The sequence below is a fragment of the Helicoverpa armigera genome, chromosome 13, assembly GCF_030705265.1.
Source record: "Helicoverpa armigera isolate CAAS_96S chromosome 13, ASM3070526v1, whole genome shotgun sequence".
Taxonomy (NCBI): Eukaryota; Metazoa; Arthropoda; class Insecta; order Lepidoptera; family Noctuidae; genus Helicoverpa; species Helicoverpa armigera.
This window is the reverse complement of record NC_087132.1, coordinates 4,935,384-4,949,568: the sequence shown is the minus strand read 5'-3', so window position 1 is coordinate 4,949,568 and position 14,185 is coordinate 4,935,384. Positions and strand designations below refer to the sequence as shown.

The following is a 14,185-nucleotide window of genomic DNA, read 5'->3' as shown; positions in this document are numbered from 1 at the left end:
GTCTATCTCTGTCAGCAATGTCACTGTCACAGACCAGTATTGTCACTGTCTCATATCAAATAAAAAAGTAATAAGCTGGTAATAACCATAGTAATAACTGTTCATAACGAAATTAAAGATGATTTTTTTAAAAATACTGTAGATGTTAAAGCGCACACCCTGTCGTGGAGGCAAAAATACAACCTCCCATTGCTGATTTTTATGTTTTTAGTAACCTTCAATAGAACGTGCAGGCATCGTGCAGGACCTGGCACTGGCATAAACAAGATTCTATTCTATTTTTCTTTATGGCAAAGTGTCGATGCCTATGGTTTCAGTGTCACTGTCAAGTGACTGTCAGCTGTCAAACCGTCCTTTTTGTAATTGCTTCTTGATGCCACGCTTATAGTGATATTTTCTGTAAGGCTTATTTATTTCGCCAAAGTTAAGTGAGATCCCACAAGCCCGTAAAATGGCGGAGACAATGAAGCAAACCGTTGCAACCATACTTAAAAGTATCGAAAGGTGAGGCAGTGTTCAGTTAAGTAAGATATATAACCTTACCCCATTGGTAATAGCCCTACCCCATAAAGACATTGAAAGCGGTTAGACAGAGGTTTATAGTTTTATTGCTGCTAAAGACACTTACCAGGATTAATTCCCTTAATTTCATAATGTAAAGACTTAAATTCCAAAATGGAAAAACTATTGTATGTGAAACATCTTCTAAAATAATGCGTCCTGTTTGGCCCGGCGATCTCATATTTCTCTTACAACTGAGTATTTCTCTTCCTTATTATATTATCAGTATTCCTGCTAAATTCAAATTCATTTGTTTCAGCCATATTACTGAAGAAGTATTGTAGACAGAGCTTCTTTCACAATTGGTTAGTAACATATGTGTGTTTGCTTATGTTTTTAGGTATAATCCAGCAAATCTTCAGACTTTGGAGAGGTATGTTGAAATGCAGTCACGAGAGAATACATACGACTTGGAAGCAAATCTGGCAGTATTAAAACTTTATCAATTTAACCCAGAGAAGTTTAATGCTGACATCACATGCCAGATTCTTTTGAAAGCTTTGACCAATTTCCCACATACTGACTTTACTTTGTGTAAATGCCTGCTTCTTGAGTCTGTGGTAAGTTTGCCAAAAGATTTTTCTTCAAAAAAAATGTTATATCTAGGTCTCCATATCCCCTAATAAATATCCTATATTCCATATCCATCCTAAGAAAAGAACCTGTTTATTTAGCTTTGGCATACAGTATTTTGTTTGGCAAAAGCTCTATAATAAAAAAAAAAACTGTATTTTAATCATGCATTGTTGGTAATTGTCTTAAATTTTGTATACATTGGCCAAGCTTGTTAGCTGTGAGAGTGTTATAACTGACATTATCATAAATTAATACTTTTGAATCCAAAGGAACAATCAAGGAACACACACAATAAGTATTTTTTTATTTAAAACTTAATTTTTTAGGTGGAAAATGAGACAATATCCCAAATCAAATATCTGGCTGATATTTTGGAGCAGTGTGATTTTGCACAGTTTTGGAATAGAGTTCACCAGATGCCAGAACTTTGCAACCGTATCAGTGGTTTCCATGACTCCATCAGGAAGTTTGTGTGCCATGTAGTTGGCATTACATTCCAGACCATTGATAAGAACAATCTGGCGAACCTACTTGGAGGCATTGATGGTCAGTACAATGCTGTTATCTATGTTATTTATTGTTAAGTTTTCCATAAGGGTTCTTTTTTATAGAACATAAAAAATAATGTTAAAAAGAATTGAATAAGAGTACAATGCAATACAAATACTTATTTAAAACCACATGTGAAACAAAGAAATCCTTTAGAAAAAAAGTACGAGAAAACCTGTTACAATATTAAATATCTTATACCTTTTACCAGTTCTTGTAAATTACCTTTTGTCAACACTGTTCTCTGTTTGAAATAGTGAGTGAGATCATAAACTTTACATCATCTTTCTTGCTCTTACTCAAGTTATGTATTATGTGCCTAAGTAAGCAAAACATTAATTTTGGATTTTATTTTAGATGTGACTTTGAAACACTGGGTGAAAAAATATGGATGGAGAGATGATGGAAACCTCATTTTCATTGCTAACCAAGATGAAAATATTAAAACAAAGAACATTACTGAGAAGATTGAATTTGACCATCTTGCTCCACTGATGGCTTTGTTGTAAATCTTATGCAACTTTGTATTGAATAAATTTTAAAATAGAACTGTTGTGTAATTTCTTGCTCTGATTGCCTCCACCACCAGGTAATAGTGATAGGTTATAACTCGTTTTTGTCCAGTTGTCTACTTGATTTCATTTATTACACAAAAAATCTTATTGTACCAAAATAAAAATGTTATCTATCTGAATTTTCATGTATCTAGTAAATTTTATTGTTAAAATTACAAATGTATGTATATATTATTTGACTTTCATACTTCATAATTGTGTAAGTACCTATTTATTATCTTAAAAGTAAGGACGTTGTGAGGGATCAATTCCAAATGACGAGGTTGCGCCTCTGACGGGCACGGTATGCAACAAACACAACGTAACTCAACGTGGCGACGAGCACTCGGCCACAATGCATGGACGTGCAGCGTATGCCGCTCGCGGACATCGCAGCAATATATGTAGTTTAGGGCAGTATGATGTAAATGATTCAATTTTAATTTCGTTTTTGGGGAGCTACCTACTTGCCCCCGACAAAAGAAACTTATCTTATTCTGAGTATTTCTGCGGGTACGGTAAAGCCGTAAAGTGTCATCAAAGTACGTTCACTAGTTTTAAACATTCACCTATCCTTATTTTTCGGCTTCTTAGATTCTTAGCTGATATTCAGCTTGTAATTAAATTATAATCTATTTATTATCTACTCTCTGTCCTACCTATTTATTAAATCTAGCTGTTTCACGCGGATTCACCCGCGTGCCGGGAAAACTTCCTGTACCGGATAATACATACAGCTCATGTTCAGCACAGGTAGTGTAGCTTCCTAACAGTGAAATAATGATTTAAATCCGGAGTCTATCCGATTCGATTCGATTTATTAAACGGGTTACGCCCCACCATAAGCACTGCATATTACGTTTTAAAAAATGAGACCAGACACTTTGAATCGAATTTTAATATAAATTATTGTCTTACGCATACTTTAAAATACATTGACTGTTGAAAAACGTAACAATAATAAAAAACAACGACATAATTTAACAAATAATTAAACGGATATGTCAATGACTCTTTAGGATTTCTTTGCATGACTGTAACCATGTTCCTTGCCGCCGGCGTGTCCTCCCTTCTTGCCGTGGTCATGGTGGTGTGCGAAATGTTCCTCGTGGCCGTGATGGCCCTTATGTCCTTTGTGGTCTTCGTCGTAATGTCCCTTGTCGTGATGTCCTTTCTTACCATGGTGTTTCTCATGATGACCCTTCTCATGGTGACCGCCTTTCTTGTGGTGACCTCCTTTCTTGTCGTGGTGACCGTGGAAGTCTCCATGTTTGTGATGGTGACCGCCCTTGTGGAAGTCGTCGTAGAACTTGTGTTCCTTGTGGTATTCGTCTTTGTGAGATTTGTGGTGGAAACCGGTAGTTTTAGACCCCTTCTTGTGGCCTTTTTTGTGACCGAATTTTCCTCCTTTGTGGCCGTGCGCGGCTTCGTGATGTTCTCCGTGGTGGTCGTGTTCATCGTGGTGCTTTTTCTTGTGCCCCCCGTGTTCGTCGTGATGTCCTTCGTGGTGGTGTTTAGCATGGTGCCCATGTTCGCCTTTGTCGTGATGATGATGTGACTTGTATCCCTTATCACCTTTATCGCCATGTTCCTCGTGGTGATGGGCGTGGTGTTCATGGCCACCACCTTGCTCGTGGTGGCTGTCCTTAGCTTTCTTGTGTTCGGTACCCGCCAGCGCTTGATCGGCGGGTTCGCTGCCAGCCGCTGACAAGTCGCTGCCCGTAGGTGCTGCTTTTATCTCAGCTACGGTTTCAGCTGCGACATCTTTTTCGCCCTTGACATTGGCTACATTCCGAGCGTGTGCGACTAGCACCACGCATGCTAGAAGCTCTATTACAAAAAGGAGCCTCATGGCTGAAAAAAATCAAATGTTATTTTTAAAAACCATATCACCAATAAGTATCAATAAATATGTTTTTACTTGGTTTATAAAAATAATAACCAACTTACTTTGCCTGGCTCGACTAAAGACGTAGCCGTCGCCAAAGCTAAAATAACAGTGTCAAAACAGTTTCCGCACTTTGAATTTATAGATTAGATAGCTTTCATCTGTTGTCGATTACAGAGTGGTTGGGCAACCGTTGCTGCAGATTTCTGGATGAATGGTTCTGTGACGGCGCGGCGACGACGGCAGTGACGACATCATGTTATGGTTAAACTGAATTAGTTCCGTTAGATCGACTGCTAATTATTGTGGCACTTATTGATTTGTTGGATTGGAATTGGTCGTGCAGACTAGCTTATGGGTTTCAGTTGGAAAGTAGAAAAGAATGAAAAACAATGTTTTAAATTGGCTTATTTTATTTACAAAGAGGTAATGCATTAAGTAACAAAATATTCAGTAACATAATCTTAACAGTAATAATATCAGTGCTTGCCGTGGTGGAATCCCCAATGTTTGTGGTCCTCGTGGCCTCCCTTCTTGCCGTGATCATGGTGGTGGTGGTGGTGTTCTTCGTGTCCGTGGTGTCCCTTGTGTCCCTTGTGGTCCTCGTCATAATGATGCTTGTCGTGATGGCCGTGTTTGCCGTGGTGGCCTTCATGGTGGCCGGAATGATGATGACCTCCCTTCTTGTGATGTCCACCATGTTTCTCGTGGTGTCCGTGGTGGTGGCCATGTTTGTGATGCTTGCCTTCCTTGTGGTGGTCATCGTAAAAGTGATGGTCCTTGTGGTACTCGTCCTTGTGGTACTTCTTGTGGTAACCCTCTACTTCCTCTCCCTTATCGTGATGTTTCTTGTGGTGGTGCTTGCCGCCCTTGTGGTGGTGTCCATGCTCATGGTGTTTGCCGTGGTGGTCATGTTCATCCCAGTGTTTCTTATGATGGCCGCCGTGTTCGTGGTGGTGTCCCTCATGGTGGTGTTTGCCATGGTGTCCTTTTTCCCCCTTGTGGTGGTGATGATGTCCTTTATGACCTTTGTGTCCTTTTTCACCGTGTTCGTGGTGATGGTGAGCGTGGTGCTCCTTGCCGCCGCCTTCTTCGTGGTGGTGACCGTGATGGCTGGCTGCAGCCACCAAGTCTTCCTGCTCCACTTCTCGACCCGTAGAAACGACTACAACACATGCTAGCACGGCAAGGGCGACTAGCGACCTCATTGTTATTGTTTTACTTCCTTATTTGTTATGTATTTGGATACTTGGACTGAACTGTCAGTAAACTGCCTGTGACAGCATTTTATATCATTAGATTTGCGGGTTGCAGTTGGTGAAACCATCGGCAAGGACGCTACGCCGGACAGCTCGGAACGCGTTACGCCTGACCATTTCGACATGTCTATAGGTAGCTAAAGGCCTACGCAAAAAACAACGCACTACTAAAGAATTTATTCGCCAAACAATAATCTTAATATCAATCAATCTTTTAGATATCTAGCGTACCTACTTAAACAATTATGTATATTTTTAACGATATGACTAGCTTTTACAGAGTCATCCGCTTAGCTACCCATGAAATTCAACATAAGACGTCTCGGTAGTTATCAAATATATTACGGTTTCTAAAATACAGCCCTTATTAATTAAAATGTATAGAAATTAAACATATTTAAGTCTATTATTTAGGATAATACCGCGTATCCTACCCACCTACCACCTACCATAAACCAGTGATTATGATGTTGGTGTATTTTTATGTCTTTAAATAATACTTAGGCATTACAGGCTTGTAAGCCTGTAGTTTATTTATAATAGAAAATCCGTATGGGATACTTTTATTGACTGAATAAGTAATACGAATGAATAAATTGTTGAACGTTGGACCAGGAATATTTTATGTAATAAAAATTCGTAGTTAGGTACAATTTTTAAGACTTCAAAAAAGGAGGAGGTTCTCAAGTCGCCCTTTTTTCTCTTACTTAATTTCTCGAAGACGCCTGAATCGATTTGAAAAAAACTTTCTTTATGTGGAAGGGTAGGTATGCTAGCAATTGGATACCATTGTCAGGAACTGGTGATGGACACCCTGAGAAGTCGAGGGCAACTCTTGAACATTGTAGGCACGCATCGGATACAAACTTGATATCAGTGTTATATAGGATGACTGTATGGCCGTGAAGGTTTGGATCTTACCTGATGATGGAGACGACAGAAAGTTGAGGGAACTCCGCATCTGTATATAGCAACTACCAAGTGTTTGGGCTCATTTCATTCGTATTGACGAGATCTTTATACCGAAATATGTTATGACTACAATATTCAACCTGATAATAGAGACAAAGTGTAGCTGAAAGTAGCTCTAACGTGTGTTTGGGCATATTTTTTCATACTGGTAGGGACTTCTGCATTTTTCAAGAATTTTCCATCGATTTCTAGAGCCTCGTGAAAAGTTTTATTTTGACCCAGTATTGCTTGAAGTCGATTTCTATTTTTTGTAAAAAAAAGTTTTATTTGAAATGTTATACCTACTTCCCAGATGTTCCTATTTATCAGACCCAAGCGCTAATGACAGAAACCCTGAGAAATTGAGGGTAATTTTGTAAGCCTGCATAGTGCAAAGGGTAAAAACTTAACATAGGTCTTACCATGGAGACCAAAATGTGTTACATTTAGTGAATTATTGTTTCGCTTCGAGAAACAGCATCAAAATTAACATGCACGTCCATAGCGAAGGCGTCTATTTCAGCAATTTTACTTGTCTATGTGTCATTGTACTACTACTTTCATATAACTCGAGCAATCCTATGTTTATTATATTTTCATTGCTCGTAGTTTATGAAGGCTAGGCAGACTATGTCATGTATGGAAGGCTATGTTAATAGGCTATTTAACGACTACTTCTTATTTATTTATTTAACAGTTTATGTACACATAAAAACACAAACAAGAATAATTAATTTAACAGTTTATCTCAAAAGAAATTTCTTCCAGCAGGCCCGTTATGGGAGAGTTAGAATAAAAGAGATAGGTACATATAGACAGTGTAAAAAGAAAGAAAATATAACCAATATAGAATCACTGAGAACTACTTAAATACATAGTATTTATTGTATGTAAATACATACAATAAATACCTACTAAATGCATCGACGACAGAGAGGAAAGATAGTGTTCTTTCAACTTCCGTTTAAACACATTCTTATTGAAAAACCAGTCAACTTTTTAGATTTTTACCCTCTCAAATAGAGTTATCAACCCCTGAAATCTGCTGCCACTAGGTCTTTAAGGCTTATTGACTAGCTAACGCACCCAGCTTCGCAACATGGGCGTAATTTCACTGAGATTTCTGCATCTGTCCTGTAAAATCTATCTTCAATACTAGGTAATATAATAAAGAGGATTTTTTTGTTTGTTTATTCACTATAGGCTCCGAAATTATGTATTGAACCGATTTGAGAAATTATACTGTTCTTTATGTTTCATCTGAAGCAGAAGTTTCCACTTGACGCGAGTGAAAACGCGGGAAAAAACACTAGTTCCATATACCTAAATCGAGTCAGCTTCCAGTTTATATTAATCATCTATACTAATATTATAAAGAGGAAAACTTTGTTGTTTGTTTGGTTGTAATGAATAGGCTCAAAAACTACTGGACCGATTTTATAAAAATTCTTTCACCGTTATAAAGCTACATTATCCACGAGTAACATAGGCTATATTTTATCCCGGTACGGGCAGTAGTTACCACGGGACGCGGGTGAAACCGCGAGAAAACGGCTAGTTACACAATATTATTCTAAGTGTCATTTGCTATGTCACTAATATTGTTTTCACACGGAAGAGAAAAAGGCTGCAGAGGGTCCTTCGGAGGTGAGGTCGTGTTGTACCTTCTTGACTCGTTTTTGTTTTGTATACTATAATGGTAGTAGAACTGAAATAATTATTTATGTATCTATTTTCTAGTTTGTGTATATTTTGAAGTGTTTAAAATTAAACGCAGGAATCATCGTAGGAATGAGGATTTAAAAAAGAATACATATTTTATGAAAAATTATTTACTTTGTATAAAAACATGAACAACAACAATAACAACTTTCATTCTTAACAACAGTAATTTGTAACAATCAGGGAGAATGCTCTCAGTGCTTGCCGTGGTGGAATCCCCAGTGTTTGTGGTCATCATGTTCACCCTTCTTGCCGTGATCATGGTGGTGGTGGTGGTGTCCCTCGTGTCCGTGGTGTCCCTTGTGTCCATGGTGGTCCTCGTCGTAGTGGTGTTTGTCGTGGTGGCCGTGCTTGCCGTAATGTTCATCATGGTGGCCGGAGTGGTGGTGTCCTCCCTTCTTGTGGCCGCCACCGTGTTTCTCGTGATGTCCGTGATGGTGGTCGTGCTTGTGGTGCTTGCCCTCATGGTGGTGTCCGTCATGGAAGTGATGGTCCTTGTGGAAGTGATCCTTATGGTGCTTCTTGTGGTATCCGTCAACGTGCTCGCCCTTGTCATGATGTTCCTTATGGCCGTGCTTGCCGCCCTTGTGATGGTGTCCATGCTCATGGTGTTCACCATGGTGGTCGTGCTCATCCCAGTGCTTCTTGTGGCCGCCACCGTGCTCGTGGTGGTGTTCCTCATGATGATGCTTGCCATGGTGGCCGTGGTCACCCTTGTGGTGGTGGTGGTGTCCCTTGTGTCCTTTGTGTCCCTTGCCGCCATGATCGTGATGATGGTGGGCATGGTGCTCGTGACCGCCGCCGTGCTCGTGATGATGGCCCGAGGCGGCCACCGCGAGGTCGTCGCTGCCGGCTTCGTAGCCGGCGCACATTGCCGCCAGGCATACCACACCAAGTACTAAAAGCACCCTCATGATTAATATTATGTTGTACTTCCCCGGTAAGTAAGTCCTGAGAGGAAGTCCGGTTGTAACTGACCTCTGATACATTGATTGCCTATTTATATCGGTAAGTAGTGGAGCACCGTCTACAGCGGTGGAGAAATTATTCCGCAAGCGTCTGTACTAGTTCATGGACGAACTTAAAAAAGTATCAGCTGTGTTAGGTGTTTGTTTAGTTAGTATTATAAGTAGATCATACCTAAAATAAATAATGACGAATTAAATGTGAGAGCTTACATGAGGATTTTAATCAGAAAACGGGACTTCATTTAATTGATTAGAAAGTTATTAGATCATAGGTATTTGTGAACGGCGTTTTTTTATTTATTTCATATTCTTTGATACGTAGTTGGTGTTGGTTTAAATACATGGATTACAAAAAAATATTAGAGGTAACCTTTGCACTCTGATGGCTAACTCCCAACATGATAAGATTATTTGTAACCAATAAGGTAATTGAATACTTTTTACCTCCCATCTTATTTTTATTTATGACATGATGAGTACATTTTCTTACTATTGAGGTTTTGCTTACTTACCCTAATAGTCGCTATCACTAAGACGTCACTGTCTGTGTGCTTGTCCGTCTGTCACCGGGCCCAGTGTATCTCATAAACAGTGCTAGTTAAACAGTTCAGATTCACAGATGATTTTTTGTAGTTGTCTCTATATAAACAAATACTGAAAACTTAAAGAAAATAAACATTTTACTGGGCTCCCGTAGCGTATTTACAGAGTGTACATAGCCAAAACGCATCCATAGGAAACTGCTCGCTGATATTTTGTAATGCTGTTTTTTAATTTGTGATTTCAAAGTATACACGAATTTTGCGTACTGCTCGAGTATAATTCGTAGCTTAGACGTGCACATGCATCATTCCAATTTATACACGGTCAAATTTAACTATACAAAATTAATATTAGGTAAATCATTAAACAAAAAAGGCTTTTGAATCTGAGTTTGTTTATTAAAAATGGGTGCTAATTAAACAGGCTTCTTTTTAATATCATTATTCGCCCCCAAAAATGTATGTTGCCTTCTAAATTACTAAGTCAGCCACAATTAACGAGCATCTAAATAATACTATCTTAGCCACTAGTATCTTCTAAGTAAGCCACTCTAAATACAACTCAGCATGATGGTTATTTTCAACCGACTTCCAAAAAAGGAGGAGGTTCTCAATTCAGCTGTATTTTTTTTAGCATCTAAATTTGTAGCATGCATTCTAACAGTAAACTTCTAAAATACTATTAAATGACACCATAAAATATATTTAATTAGCTTCTAATTTTTTAACTCAGTACGTTTAAAATGTAAGCAAGCATCGCTTCTGTCACGGCTCCGGTGCTGCGGGGCTCCGGCGGTCCCATGCGAGCTTATCGTCGCAGATGGTTTTCACGCTCACCACCGCAGCTTCGGCTTGCTGGCCGGCGGAGCCGGCGGAGCCGGCCAGCCTCAGCCGCGGCGGCGAGCGTTAAAACTACCTGCGCCTCAGCTCGCAGGCCGCCTCGACCCTCCGCGCCTACGCGGTTTTGAATTGCACTCTAGGGGTAGGGCAGACAAGACTACGTGGAGTCGGTTTTGCAGCGATTCGTTTTCGTCACTAACTTCAATTTTTAATACAATGTTTTTTAATTGAAGGTTATAAATGGCAATATACTAAAAACGAGGCCGAGTTAGTAAATTAGATGACAATGTATAAATAATTTTGTAAAATTAGAAGCGTAATCATGTGTTCAATAAATAATTTTGTGGCTGCACTTATATTTCCCATAAAAAATCAACTTGTTTAAAAAATATACAAAAAGAAATTGAATTTACGAGCATTATTAATATTTAAATTAACATTAAATGCTAGGTCGTGTTTTAATCAAAATGGCGAGCATGCAACTGCTCGCGAATAGATTGGAATCGTAAAGTTTTTCACGCCTATTCCAGTGTATACACGATAGTTTGCATGCGGACTAGCACTGTATATTATGGAACAAAGCAAGTTACTTTGGCCACTACAAAATATATGCGAGTATTTGCGTACTGCTGCTGTATACATCGGAAGACTTTGTATAAAAAGTGAATTCCAATCTATTCGCGACTAGTTTCACACGCTTGCGTACTAGCCATGTATATTCTGTAAATACGCGCTCCCGTATAAACGTGATTTTTTGCAGAACGTTGAATGCATTTTGTACTTTCAAAACAAAATCATCTCCCGAGCCTTTTCCCAACTTTGTTGGGGTCGGCTTCCAGTCTAACCGGATTCAGCTGAGTACCAGGGGTTTAAAAGGAGCGACTGCCTATCTGACCTCCTTAACCCAGTTACCCGGGTAACCCAATACCCCTTGGTTAGACTGGCGTCAGACTTACTGGCTTCTGACTACCCGTAACGACTACCGAGGATGTTCAATGACAGCCGGGACCTACGGTTTAACGTGTCATCCGAAACACAGTCATTGGTGTCCAAGAATACTTAGAAAATACATACAAACTTAGAAGCAATCAGATGTTACAGTTCACAATAATTCGACAGTTTACAATCTCTCGAGATAGATTGTAATCTAACGATGTTTGTAATCTTACGGTGACAGCATTGGAACTTGCCTGACTTGGAATCGAACCAACGCCCTCGTACTCGAGAGGTTGACTCTTTACTCACTAGGCCGCCACGACGGTCTTTCAAAATAAAACGAAATTATTATTTTTTTACTTTTAAAACAAAATAAAAATAATATTTGAGGTTTTACAGATTATACCAGTTTATTTTTTATTAAGTATAAAAAGTGTGCAGCTGGTAGGTCATTACTCTATTACTGACCCATTGTTTAGTGTTTTTTAAATAGCCATTGCTGGGGTGATTTAATTGGCAAACATTTAAAAAGTTAAATTACAATTATGTTTGTTGGTGTTCATTATAATTACACAAACAACAGAGACAAAAGTAAACTGCGATATTCATACCCAAACCAACTTTTTTTGTTTAGTTATGACAAAATATGTGTTTTTGAACCTGAAATATCTACCACAGATATTGTTAACCACCATAATTGGTGCACCTAAGTGCTCGCATTTGACCTTTACTTCTCTACTATCTTCGTTGTACAATAATAAAGTAAGAAAGAAAATACACTTATTCACGCATATCACGCATATACAAAAAAATATATTAAAAAAAGAATAGACATAAAAAAGACAAACTACACTAAGAGACAACAGAAGAAGATACCTACACAATGGGAAATATGTGTCACACCCGCGTGGAACGACCCTCGCTCAGCATAATGCTGACACCCTATAGGTACGGGGCAAAAGCCTCAGCACTGATTTAATTTTTCAGCGAGAGTTTGTGTTTGTACCCCAAATTCTCCGTAACTACTACAACGAAATTGAAACATTCATTGAGTCATGGGAAGTTAGCCCCATACATATGAGTACCATAGGCTATATTTTGTCCGGTTACGAGAAGTTCATCCACCACTTTCTATATTTCCTATTAAATATTTAAAATTAATAAACCTTCATGTCATCATATTAGTATCTATATAATACTTTAAAAATTACCTATTAGGCTTTTAATTCGTTGTGATTACCTATTAGGATTTGTATAGTGTGGCCTTATCTCGCTCTACTGACCAATCGCCTGAGGTATAGATTACTTAACGATTACCACCCTTGCAGGCAAATTGAAGCATGCATTAATTAATATAAAAGGTGCACCCCAAATGATTTTACTTTCATTTAAACATTAAAACGTTTTTTCACTCAAATGAAAGGAATCGAAAAAATATGTTTAGGTAATGAGTAGCTGATTATCATATTTTTTTGCTATAATAATGCACGACTCCGATTTTGAAGTCATTAAACCTTTAACTTGTAAAAATAATTTAAACATAATGACAAAAATTTTCTTAGGAACAGACCATAAAGAAATATAATTCATCCATGTTTTCAGGTAAACGATTTCGAGTATCTTAGTGTTCATATTTCAGAAGTAACTGCCGGTCGAGCGAGCGCGAAGACATCGTAGGCTGGAGTTGAATAGACCCGCACATCAATGGCGGCTTTGTTAACCTCAGCTCGTAGAAGTCTTCATTCAACATAACACACAGTTGATTGACGGCTCGTAAGCTGGAGTCTATCGACAATTATCTGCTTAGTGGGTCTTTTCGCGTTCGGATACGCCGCTATTTGGATAGCGTTAAACAATTCTTCCGAATGACTTAGCACTGTTAATCCCCGCCCTTGTTGCTTCATGTCCGAATCTTTACAACATAATGCAGATCTGTTTGAGTATTCAGTTTGATTATGCACGCTTATGAGTTCATCACGGTCTTTGTAAACATTCAAGATCTTCAAATACATTTTATAGGGAGATAAATAAATGCATGGATGATGCATTTTTACACGCGTATTATATCGGTTTGTACATATATAGGATTATTTGTTCTACATGAAACATACTATTTATTGGTCATGAAACCCTATATAAGTAACGATTTCACTTATAAAAGAAACTAGCTTTTATAACATCTGCAAATCTTCATATTTCAATTAGTAATCATCCAAATTATGGTGATTGGCAAATAGCCTTTTGTGCAACGTGTTAATTACAATACTGAAAACTAAGGATAGCCAATTTGTATACCCACCTAAGTACTGTTACTTCACATTTTCAGGTTTTCGTAAAATTATTATGCAATGAAGGTAAATTGCTAGACCACAGTTTGCGAGATGCTGAGCTCTTTCAATTAATTCTGGTGCAGTTACTCAATGTACCCAATACTTTTATTCACAAATTCCATTCACTATTCAGTGCAAATTAAATTTGCTTATAATAACATAGTCGTACTGTTATATTACATAGTTATTTTTTGGGTGACCTAGTCTTAACTGTCACTCACTTCAAAGCATAGGCCTACTGGGCCCAGGCCTACCGAGGCGACTTAATGAGCTGAACAGGGTGTGACTTCATTGTGTGCATTTCACCAATTAAACTGTAGTTAGGTAGTAAATAAGATATCTGACTTTACTAATAGATCGCCAGGTAATTAACCCATAAATGTGAAAAAAAAATGTTGAGTGGAGTTCATTAAAATCATACATAATTAATTATCTTACATGAGGTTTGGTATTGTAACACACATTTTTGTTAAACGCCCGAAAAAGTATTGTCACATATTGATTTACCA

At 38.3% G+C, this 14,185-nt stretch overlaps 4 protein-coding genes across 4 annotated transcripts; 1 reads left to right on the top strand and 3 right to left on the bottom strand.

Annotated features, from left to right (window-relative positions):
• Positions 1-320: 320 nt before the first annotated feature.
• LOC110371663 (eukaryotic translation initiation factor 3 subunit K) lies at positions 321-2,235 on the top strand. Its single transcript, XM_021328013.3, has 4 exons — positions 321-504; positions 902-1,121; positions 1,464-1,683; positions 2,044-2,235. The coding sequence occupies exons 1-4, from the start codon at positions 452-454 to the stop codon at positions 2,193-2,195; spliced, it is 645 nt and encodes a 214-aa protein (XP_021183688.1). The 5' UTR covers positions 321-451; the 3' UTR covers positions 2,196-2,235.
• An 888-nt stretch (positions 2,236-3,123) lies between these two features.
• On the bottom strand, positions 3,124-4,258 carry LOC110371568 (histidine-rich glycoprotein). Its single transcript, XM_049840339.2, has 2 exons — positions 4,191-4,258; positions 3,124-4,094 (listed from the first exon to the last, which is right to left on the bottom strand). The coding sequence occupies exon 2, from the start codon at positions 4,090-4,092 to the stop codon at positions 3,256-3,258; it is 837 nt and encodes a 278-aa protein (XP_049696296.1). The 5' UTR covers positions 4,093-4,094; positions 4,191-4,258; the 3' UTR covers positions 3,124-3,255.
• A 270-nt stretch (positions 4,259-4,528) lies between these two features.
• Positions 4,529-5,402, bottom strand: LOC126054497 (histidine-rich glycoprotein-like). The gene has a single exon (XM_049840340.2). It carries the CDS (start codon positions 5,334-5,336, stop codon positions 4,608-4,610), a length of 729 nt encoding a protein of 242 aa, XP_049696297.2. The 5' UTR covers positions 5,337-5,402; the 3' UTR covers positions 4,529-4,607.
• A 2,777-nt stretch (positions 5,403-8,179) lies between these two features.
• On the bottom strand, positions 8,180-9,021 carry LOC110371567 (histidine-rich glycoprotein). Its single transcript, XM_021327885.3, has one exon. It carries the CDS (start codon positions 8,972-8,974, stop codon positions 8,255-8,257), a length of 720 nt encoding a protein of 239 aa, XP_021183560.1. The 5' UTR covers positions 8,975-9,021; the 3' UTR covers positions 8,180-8,254.
• Between the last annotated feature and the right edge of the window lie 5,164 nt (positions 9,022-14,185).